The 11,045-nt window shown below is 40.3% G+C and overlaps 1 protein-coding gene across 2 annotated transcripts; it reads right to left on the bottom strand.

Moving 5' to 3' along the window:
- Window positions 1-896: 896 nt before the first annotated feature.
- On the bottom strand, window positions 897-10,560 carry syt10 (synaptotagmin X). 2 transcript variants are annotated; one of them, XM_078242722.1, is made up of 7 exons: window positions 10,359-10,560; window positions 9,276-9,669; window positions 5,794-6,355; window positions 3,623-3,743; window positions 3,135-3,306; window positions 2,465-2,594; window positions 897-968 (listed from the first exon to the last, which is right to left on the bottom strand). In XM_078242722.1, the coding sequence occupies exons 1-7, from the start codon at window positions 10,558-10,560 to the stop codon at window positions 897-899; spliced, it is 1,653 nt and encodes a 550-aa protein (XP_078098848.1). The 2 variants fall into 2 exon arrangements, with proteins under 2 accessions (XP_078098848.1, XP_078098849.1); XM_078242723.1 differs by having other exon boundaries at window positions 10,374-10,560.
- Between the last annotated feature and the right edge of the window lie 485 nt (window positions 10,561-11,045).

Genomic DNA, 11,045 nt, shown 5'->3' with positions numbered 1-11,045 from the left:
GAGTCTAATTTGTTGATGCTGCTCGTTCAATTTGCAATTAGGATGCCGAAATCGGTCTGGTGTGTACAAAAATAAATATGAAATTGTAATTTATTATTAAGTCTTGCCGGGTTTTTTGGGCAAAAAGTATTAAGTTATTTCCAACACACTTTGATGTGACTGTTGTTTATCTCTCTATACTGTCTTTGCTACATGTATCTGCTACAATTTCTAAATCTGAGAGTCCTGTTGACTTTTCTAATAAAAAATGCAGGTAACAGTGGCTGGTTAATGGCTACTTTTACACAACAGTGACAGTTGTGTCAGGTGAATTTTAGGAGAGATTTACCCAGTCCTTGTGGATGCTCAATTACCTGCATTCGTCAGCCGAAACCTGGATCAAGACTCCCTGGATTTATTGACTGCATTTTTAATCAAGCAAATGCTTTCATGGTATTGAGCAGCGTAGCCCTTTAACTTTGTGTCATTTTAAAGTAAAATGCCAACTCACTACAGAGCTGGAGGGCCAGAAAAAAACATTTCCTCAGAATCTTGAAGAGGTTGATACAGCTGTATGTGAATCACATAGGACTTCTTGTAGTGAGGCCTACCATTCATGTGGTCTGTGTAAATGTCTGGCAAATAAAGCCTTTCTGAGAATTTTAAAGCAGATGTATGAGAAACAAACTCTTGAATTGAATGACAGAGAGTGCTGTGCATAGCCAGCTCTGTAGAGCACTTGAAGGACCTGATGTCAAATGAATGAATAAGAACCATTTCAATACAACCTTGTTTTTTATAAACATATAAACGTGTTGGGATGAATTTTCATACAACGTGCTCACAAGAGACTCAACAACTCTAAACGAACGTCTTGCTTCCTTACAGAGGTGGTGTTCTCACTCTACCTGCGACCATCATGGGGTCTGTGGAGGTTTAGGTGAAGGACACGAACCTTGACTCTCAAAGCTTGCTGCTCTTCCCGGCCACTGCAAGGTAAAATATCACAAAACACAACACATTATAGAGGATTTTTTTTTCTTCTCAATTTGTGGTTACTAAGCAGGTTGTTTCTCTAGTCCTCAGGATGTACTGTGATCATAGGCAAAAAAACATACTGAGTACTGCAACAACTTTGACATCAGCAGTGACGATATACAGTTTCAGTGTATTTTGTTGAATGAGTGAGACAATTTGCCAAGGCATAAAAAGACAAGCTTAACTCTGTAACGGCAAATGAGCTTTATAAGTGGTCTTACATTTTGAGTTTGAATCCCACAACCACTGTAGGCCTGAAAATTGACTCTAAAAGATTTGCTCCTTCTTGGAGCATAGCGGCTGTTAGGCAATTACGATGGATTCCAGCATTTTGCAGTGGGAAAAAAAAAGATAGGATAAGACTGCATTGGGGAATCACAACCAGGATTTTTAACTTCACAAAACTATCACAACATTGTTAGACACATGTCAAACCCAACTTACAGCAAAATCCTCTTCTCTGTTTGCATGTTTCAAACAGCCAAAATATAGCTAAACACACATTTTCCATTTTAAACCTCACACACTATTGAGCAGGTTTGAAACCTCCTGCTCTTCCACTGGTCTGGACAACTGCTATGTCTTAGCTGTTCCTGTTGCTGACTGTCATTTTAGGATTATTTATAATGCTTCCTTTATAACATTACTTATGGCACGCTGTTTCATTTTTCCCAGCACAAAGTATTCCCAATAATAGATATATAAATGATAAACACAATCCAAGTTGACTGTATTCCCATCTTCTTATGCAGTGAGTGTTTATTACAGAACAATGTTTTGACAAGAGCTACAGAAGACATGGTTTTTGCTTATGATCACAGTTTGTTTTTTTTAAACCAAAGCTTATAAAGTAGATTTACCACTGAAAACGGGTAATCACCTGTAATTTCCTATTCGTCAGATGGGGAGTAGATGTGGCAAAAGAGGAAGAAACATTGATAAGATGTAAAATATGTAATTACATTAAAAAAGGGGGGAGGCACAGTTAGCCTTCCAGCAACTGTAAAACTGTCTTACAGTATTTACACATGGTATTTTATTAGCTAGCAAACTAGACAGCAAAGCACCGAGATGATATTAATGTCACCTGACTCTTGGTAAGACAGTGAATACATTTCCCCAAATCTCAAAATATCCCTTCAAGCTCATTGTTTATGTTTTTTGTGAGTTTTACAGAAAAATACAGAGACTTTTTAGGAGTAGATTGGACTAAAATAGTCTCTCAAAATTGAGAAATGTTTCTTTTTAAAAAACTAAATGTAACTGATTTTTATTTAATTTTCAGTTAATGTATAAATGAAGGAAGAAGCTCAACAAGACAGAGCTGCACAGCACAGCATCAAGTTCTGTTCAATGTCACATTCAGGAGCTTCTAGAACGCTCTGTAAATATGACTGCTTTGAGACTGGGGGAAACTGGAGTCAGGGATAAAAAGAAGTGTCTGTACCTCTCCCAGGGTGTGCCAGTGTGTGATGGGCTTACGCGGGTAAGCCAACATTTCGTTCCAGTGATCTCGTCCAAGACCCTCAGCATCTGGCCCGGTGCGACACACACCGATCACCTCATTGTGTCCAACCCTGTTCGTAGTAAAACACACATTTGGATGCACATTGTAAAGCTTCTAGTAGTCCTGGAACAGACACAAAAAATCATGACTAAACTCAACAATTAAATGCATATTTCACCGGTCTTAGATTAAATAAATGTATCGAAAAGAAGCTGAAAGTTTGTCATGGTCAGTTCTAAACCAAACAACAATCAATTACACCCCTTCTAAAAGCAGTCAGATTTGTTTAAACGATCAGTTTCTGTGTCAAAATTCCAGGTGGCTGGGTTGGCTCAGTGAGTAGAGCAGGCGCACATATGCAGAGGTTTACTCCTCGACGTAGCGGCCGTGGGTTCGACTCCGACCTGTGGCCCTTTGCTGCATGCCATTCCCCCTCTCCCCTTTCATGTCTTCATCTGTCCTATGAAAAATAAAGGTCTAAAAATGCCCAAAAAATATAATCTTAAAAAAAGAACCAAATCTCTCTCATTTCATGTGTGCATTGTGTTGACTTGTAGCTAGCACATTAGCATGTACTATAGAGACAGCATCTAGTGACAGCTTGACCTACCGATCATAATCCATCACCATGATGGACAGACAGACTTGTTCCACGTTCTCCGGGGGAATGTCGAAGATGATGGCCTCGTTGTACACTGGATTGAGCGTGCTTTTCTTGGTGGTTGTTTTTCGCTTCTTCAACCTCCGTCCATCACATATCAGGTAAACCTTCACATAAGGGTCTGGGAGACACGTTTACTGTCATATGATGATGATGATGATGTCAGAAACGAACAATAAGTTAAGGGAAATGATGCTGAATGTAATATGTTCACATGTCTTTTAACATTCAGTTCAAAGCCTCTTTTTCATATAAAAGTACAGCTAAGACGCATTCTGACTCGGATTGTAATAGGTTCAATAATTTGTTCTCATTGGCCTCCCTGTGTCCCCATTTCTATTCTATGTGGCCACTTGCTGTCTTGTTTCAGCTAAGGTAGATTTATGGCACAGTGTGTGCTATCAATGTAAGCCACATCTTATCTGCTGTCAGGTTACCTGAGGAGCCTGTGATGTCCATGGCTTTGAGGTTTCTGCATTTGATGACTGTTAGGGTCATTCTTCCTGCTGTGGGAAGATAGCACAGCGAGTACATGATCTCTCCCAAGTCAACACTCTCCTGGAGGACAAAAAAAAAGAAAAGATATGCATTTTAAAGGCTTTGACCACATTCTGCAAATCAAAATTCCACAGCAAAGGAGTAAACAGGTAATTAAATAAAGGAAGTTGTATTTTGTCAGCTGGTTCTTAACATTTTAGCAGTGAGGCATGGCATGCTGTGATATTTTGATTAGTTATTCTTATTTGTCACTATTCTCTCATCTGCCGGCCAGTAGTCACTCCTTTCTTAATAGTTGGAATGAATGAGTTGTTTTTTGGCCACACTAGCTGTGTGGCTGCAGGGATGGCAGTTTCGGTTGGTCCACTACTTTTTGTCCAATCTGAAATATTACTATTGGATGCTTTGCCATAAAATATTGTACAGGCATTCATGGCCACCATAAGATGAATCCATTCTTAGTGTGATTATTCCCTGAACATTCCTCTAGCACCACCATGATGTTGCCATTTTTAGTTTAAAGTAAAATATCTCTCTCTCTCTCTCTCTATATATATATATATATATATATATATATCGACACATATTAGATGGTTTGCCATGACATTTGGTTCAGATTATCATGACCTCCTCATGATGAATTATCACTTTTGTGAAATCCGGACTTTTCATCTAACGCCATTATCAGATCAAATTATCAGATTTTAATTTGTCCAAAACATTGGTTTATGAGGTATTGTTAGCATGTTAGCATGCTTATGATAGTATTTATCTCAAAGCAACACTGGGTCTAATACAACCTCTGTTCTGCTCAGCTCATCTTTTTTTCTGGCTTTATTATTTGCATCTAGCAAAGTAAATATTAGTGTTAAAAGTCTTTTAGAACTAGAAAGTACTCAGAAGTAACAAGCTTGGAGGGACAAATGTGATTAAAGACTGCATCACTGCAGTCACATGGGGACCAAGTTGGCTAAAAATTGTATTTTATTAATAATATTAATGATATTGTAATCTGTATACCTATAGTAGCACATACAATCATACATTGTGACTTTAAATATCAATCAAATGTATCACAATTCTACCCACAAACCTTGGGAAATGCTGCATATGCAATAAAAAACACACATACACACACACACGCACACACACACACACACACACACACACTATGAGTGATACATCAAACCCCTTAATCTCAAGTATAAATCCACAAAGTACCTGAAGCTGCCCTCAGGTGTATCGATTCGACACAGGAGTAAGTTTAAGGTTAATCTATGGGCTGCAGTTTGAGGAGGCAAATGTAATCTTTCTAGTTGACTACACAAGCAAGGCAAAGGAATGGCTCAAATCTAAGTTCTTAAAAAAGAAAACAACTTTTAAATGTAATTTAAAAATCAACCTCTTGTCATTGACAATACACAATAAATGAACACCATTAAATTTAATTGAGGAAATAGAGAATAATCTGCAGGCACTCTGTATGCAAAACTGAATATGTAGTTATTTGGTAGCTATTAATATAGCCTACAGATGCTATTGTGAACCTGACAACAATGGCTCTGTGTTTATCACAATAAAACCATTCATAAATAAAGCAGAGGCTCTTGAGTAAACTGTGATAAGTGTTAACGTAGGAGTGAAACGCATTATAGGCTAAATTACCAGTTCATATGAGGACATACCATCTACAATACGCTCTACCCTGTTTGTGTAATTACTTTACAGTAACGTTTGAGAGCATATTACTGCAGTTCATATATCTCCTGATTGGATAATGTTACTCTGTTGCTATATTTATATCTGTGGAATACCCAGCAGTTTCTGGAAAATGTGTGTGGGTGTTTGGTTGATGAAATTGATTTCCCAAAGCATTTGATTATGCAATGTGTTCTACCTGCCTCTTTTGTGGAATGTTGTTGATGAATTTGGGCTATTAAAAGGGATTCAGTGCAATATTTCATGTTAAGGCCTTTCTCAAAACAGTATTTACTGTGAGTTTCTTTCCTCAAAGAAAGCACAGAAGAAGTCTGTAGCAACTTTTCTTACATAGCAACAATATCCAAATATGTGAGGATTTGGCAGCGTGTTAGTGTGAACACCAACTCACTGTAGTTGCTGCATGAATATCCTTCCACACTACAGCCTCCCTGGAAAGATCAGAGAGTTCAAAGAGGTTGTCCACCACCACCTCGCCAATCATATCATGGCTGGTGAAGCGGTCAAAGTCGTAGACGCTGAAGTGCAGCTTGCGGTTGCAAATCTCATCATACACCACGGGGAAACAGAAGGTCTCGTCAAACATGGGGTTCAGATTCTTGCGGTGGACGCGTGTCTGGAACTTCTTCTTCCTCTCTGGTAGCAGGTAGATCTTCACGTACGGGTCGGAGGTGCCCGAGAAGTCTTTGGCAGGCAGGTCCAAGGCCTTGAGGATTCTCACCACCAAAGCTTGCTCCTCGTGGTCGTAACGCAGTGAGAAGCTGAGCTTTCCACAAGTCTCCACGGGCTCTTTAGCCTCACCCTCTGAGTCCACAGATTTCTGCTTGTAGAGTTCAGGCTTTATTCTTCCAATGCTCACTGTAGAAGACTGACGGAGAGGCACTGTGTCCATGCTGAAGTCAACACTGGTGACATTCATCTGGCGAGGCAGGTGGCGCCGGAATGAATTGTGCCTGTTGAAAAGGGCAAAGGGCATCTTGTAAATGTCTCAAATTCTATGCATGAGTGGCTTTGTTATGATGGGCGCTAATGGTTTGTCAGGAGAGAACTGAATCTGAAAAGCATAATGCATACTAATATGGCGGTCATGACATATTAATGTCCGGTAGAATACCTCAGGAAATGGTCTTTGGTTGGTCTTTAGTCTTCAGAAAAGAAGTCTAGTATAGAAGCATAAATATTTACTGTAGTCCCGAGACAACTCTTACCAGTAATGACTGCTTGTTGCATGTTGGCAAATAATAGCTTAAAATGCTCAGTGATAAGGGATGTATTTTCTAACCTGAAGCTAAAAAAAATTATCTGATGTTCGCTACAGGGTTCTAAAAAGAAATTTGTTAAAGTTTTGTGATCTTTTTTGACATTTTTAATAAACCCTCCACACAAGTACAGAAATAAATAATGAAATTACCATGTGATGACCTTTGATACACACCTGTATTCGGGCCTGGACGTGCTGCTTCTGCTTAACCATGACCTTTTATATCTCAATTTCCCTTTGCATTACTAAGTGCCTTGTATTAACAATTGTCTTTCACTGTGTACACTTTGATATCTGTGCAGACCATGTTGTACATCCCTCTATAAAGTAAAGCAAGTTTAACTTTATTGAGCGATGGTAGGGGATGTTCGTTGTGGGGTGGTAATGGTGTTCTTTTTGCAATTTATGTAACTAAAATAAAAATAACTGTAAAAGAAAAGAAAATGCAATTAATGACCTCGCCAATATATGATATATATATATAGTCCGTTTGAGCCTGGTAAAATGGCTTAATATGACCACACATCCTTGATTTTGTAGACAAACTAACTACCACTGACATACACACTTACTGAACACAGCTGCTTTTGCCCTTAAAGTAGAACCAGACAAGTAGCCAAACTGACAGATTTTCTTCATCTTCGTCACCACTGACCATGGGTTTTGAAAAATAAAATAAAAAACATCTCTCAGCATTCAGATTTAATATTGTTTACAAATTACCTGAATGCTGCACATTTCTGTGAAGTTGACATCTTTAAAAAAAAAAAAAACAACGGCCGTGTTCGACTCGCCGATCTCGTCACCTAGCAACTGGCCCTCCTCCTTTCTGACAGTAAGACAATCACAACAATCTGACAGCCATGGCACAATAATATTGCACAGGAAGCACAGCTGAAAATTGAATTCTTTTCCACACTCAAGTATCGTAAAAACATAGAAGGCTTCATGTTGTCTAAGAGCAAGTACAAACCTTTAGGAGAAATTGCTTGAAATACAACCAAAACACAAGCCTTTAAACCAAAACATACACCAAATCCACTACTAACGCTAGGGATAAAAACCTAATTGAATTGCTCTCTGTTTCAGTTTTCAGTTGAAAAAAAAGAATTTGGAGGCAAGATAAGTTCAGTGACATTTTCTGTCTTCTTCTCATTCCTAAAATTCAGAAAGTTACAAACACATACTTTGTTTTTGTGCTGTTTTCCAAAACTGGATGCTACCTGTTTAAAATATCTTTAAATGGATGGTTGGTAAGATTAAGAGTTAATCACTTTTATGGATTATTCTTATTCTTGCCCCACAATAATTGTCAAAGAATTTCCAATAATGAAAATCATGGCTCCACTTTGTACTTTCAAGGCAGGCTGTCCATGATTTAGAGCTGAAACCATTAGTTAATAATCGGTTAAGTCATATTTCACATCAGATGCCAAATATTTGCCGGTTCCAGCTTCTCAAATGTGAGGATTCGCTGCTTTACCTTGTAGTAAACTGAATATTTTAGAAGATAATACAAATAATTGTTAATTGCAGCCCAATCACTGGCTTAATTGGCCTGTTGGCAAATACAGCTCATAGAAAATGTAACATTAGAAAGACCATTGTTTCTCTCTACCTGTCAGTACTTAAATGTTAAATGTAAAATAACAAAACATTGCAAACAGAATTTGGTTGGAAATATCAGGACTATATCAACCTTCTGTTTGTTGTTCAGTGCATTCCTCTTAAGCTAAGATTGGCCCTGAAACAGTATTTGGTCTTGAGCTAAGAGCATGTCGTAGGTGTTTTTGACATTTTGTCATTCAAAAAGGAAATAATTGGTGATGAACAGGAATCACTGTGAAAAGAGTAGGTGGAAGGATGAAGGCAGTAGGCGTTGTAATCCTTAACCTGGCTATTCTGCATCCCTAGTGGGTGTATAATTCATGAAGACCTTGGTCTCAATTTAATTGAATTAACGAGCCTAACGACACACCAAAGCGATGTCAATAACGTCTTCCTTTGAGAAACTGAGTGCAGCTGCCTGGTGCGTCTTACTAGAAACCCAACTTCCACCATGACAGCTCCCACCCCACAGCACTGCTAATTATGGACATTCTAGTTTAAACACAGTGCTGGAAAACAAAGAGAAGCAAGAGCTGGGTGTTTAATTACTGTGGTTGCTCTCCACCGTTACCACATCAGCTTGACTCACACGTAAAAGAGATTATAGGGTTTCGATCTGAAACGAGGAGAAATACCACGATTCTGGCTGATGAGTTTTTTTTTTTATCTGGTCAGACGGTGCAAGAAAGACAAAATTTCACATGTGCAACAGCATTTCAGGGTCACTGGATGGCTCATGCTGCTCTACATGACACGTGCCAAACCACCTCAAGGACAGTGGCTGCACTGTCACCAACTGTCAGGACAGTTATTGCATCGTGTAGACATCAGTTTTGCGTATACTTCTGTCGCATGGCTGGGGGAAACAAAACAATGTGGATTCAACCATTGTACCATAATTGTAAGGAACAGATACATCTGTATGAATAGCTTGTCACTATTATGTCCTCAATGCAGGCGCAGGCAGGGAGGGGTTATGACTGCATTGGGAACATGTAAGGTACCTGGAGGAGGAGGTGGGCTCGGTGGTCTGCCTCTGAATCTTAGCCTGCTGGCTGAGCTTCTCCCTCAGGGCTGTTTGCACCTCGGCGGGGATGTCCGGAGACGTCTGGCTGATCTTCATGGCCGCCTCGAGGAGCTTGACAGTGCTCCGTCCATTCGCCTTCACTTCCAGCGGGTACTTCTTCTCCACCTCCGCCACTTTGCACTCAGTGACCAGCGACGAGTTGGGTGGAGGCGCCTCGGGGAAACCAACATTGAGGCCATTTTCGGCATGGGCTGACAGAGCCTTGCTCCTCCAAAAGGGCCAGCACAGCTTCCAAAAGACAAAGAGAGAGACTACCAACAGGGCGAGGCCACAGAAACCCACGACCACAGCAAGGAGACTAATAGAGATGTCTACATGTGACCATGGAAAGACCCATAGAGGAAGACAGAGACACATAAAAAGGAAAGGAGAAGCAAGCAAGGGACAAAATATGACAGACAAACATGCAAGGGAGAAAGAGAAAAAAGGAGAGAAAGCCAGCTGTAAGAAAAAGAGGGCAGCATATGCACCTGTTAAAGCAGGACAATATAAAGTAATGTAAAACCTCGGTCAAGGAACCACAGCATCAAGAGAATGACATGTTCAGTGACCAAAGTGAAAAACATATCCCATCTGCTCCTGACATTACCTGTTCTTATTGATATTTAAATGCAAAGTTTGCACTGACTGTATCATATGCAGCTTTTCCAAATCTGTTATTCAAACTGACACTGAGTAAATTACCCAGATTGCAAAGTAAAAAACGGAAAGATAGACGGGAGAAAGCCAGGGTATCAGACCTCAGTCTATTTTCCACCTGTTGCTATTTCATTAGTCTGGATGCGTAACAGGTAGATAAACACTTTTGCAACAGTTCAACGCGATAAAATGCATACAAAGTGGTTAAATAGTTTTAACAAGTGAGAGCTGATGTTTGGTTTCTGCTTTTTTTTCCCTTCCAAACGCTGCAACAACGTAATCTCTTTCTTTAAAAGGAACACACGAAAGTGATTAATTGAGGGAATGGCGGGAAAGAAAATCAAGACTTTATTGCATTTACCTGCGTGTCCTTTACCTGGTATGTTGCTCTCCAGGGGAAAAATATCCGAACATTTCTCCCGGTCTACGTTTCCCGTGAGACAAAGTTCCGTGATGATTTCGAGAGCCCTTTGGCACAAGGTGATGCTGTCCTCCGTCCGGACACTCATGTCTCTCCTGTTAAGCCATTGCACGCCGGGGGAGCCAGGAGGGCGGTGATTCATTTGGACACCTTTTTTTATGCGCCGCAGAGTGCAGCCCGTCCGCGGGAGACAGCAGGAAGGCACGCTGCGTCCTGATCCATATCCAGCGCGCAACGAGGAGCGACTGACCAGACGCGCTCCCTGTGTTTGAGTAACAGGCGGCGGGGCGCTGGAGTCCAACCCTGGCAGCGTCCAATAGCGATGCGCATCAGTTTGCTAGTGAGTCCTGTTGGGTGGTGGCAGTAACGAGATTACTTTTTCGAGTAACTGCGCCCAGCGAGCGACCTGTTTGTGTCCCCTTCATGCTGGACTTAGTCCTGCCAACCCCGAACAGGTCTTTGTCCCCTGTGACCCTGCAGAGAGTAGCCTATAAGAGATCGTGGATATAGTGAATAGGGTCGCATAATACGTTTTTATTTTGAAAACCTCAAAAAAGAATATCATCCCGTATTTTTGTTATTTCCTCCTGTAGCCTAAATCAGAAATGTTGATTGATTATTCACGAT

Source organism: Sander vitreus, chromosome 23 (genome assembly GCF_031162955.1).
Source record: "Sander vitreus isolate 19-12246 chromosome 23, sanVit1, whole genome shotgun sequence".
Classification (NCBI taxonomy): domain Eukaryota; kingdom Metazoa; phylum Chordata; class Actinopteri; order Perciformes; family Percidae; genus Sander; species Sander vitreus.
The sequence above is the reverse complement of the archived record's forward strand: the minus strand, read 5'-3'. Positions and strand labels throughout refer to the sequence as shown.

Coding starts and splice junctions, on each gene's coding strand:
- syt10 (XM_078242722.1), bottom strand. CDS start 10,560: ATGAATCACCGCCCTCCTGGCTCCCCCGGCGTGCAATGGCTTAACAGG. Junction 9,670..10,358: donor ACCAGGTAAAGGACACGCAG/GTAAATGCAATA, acceptor GGTCACATGTAG/ACATCTCTATTAGTCTCCTT. Junction 969..2,464: donor ACTGGCACACCCTGGGAGAG/GTACAGACACTT, acceptor TTTACCTTGCAG/TGGCCGGGAAGAGCAGCAAG.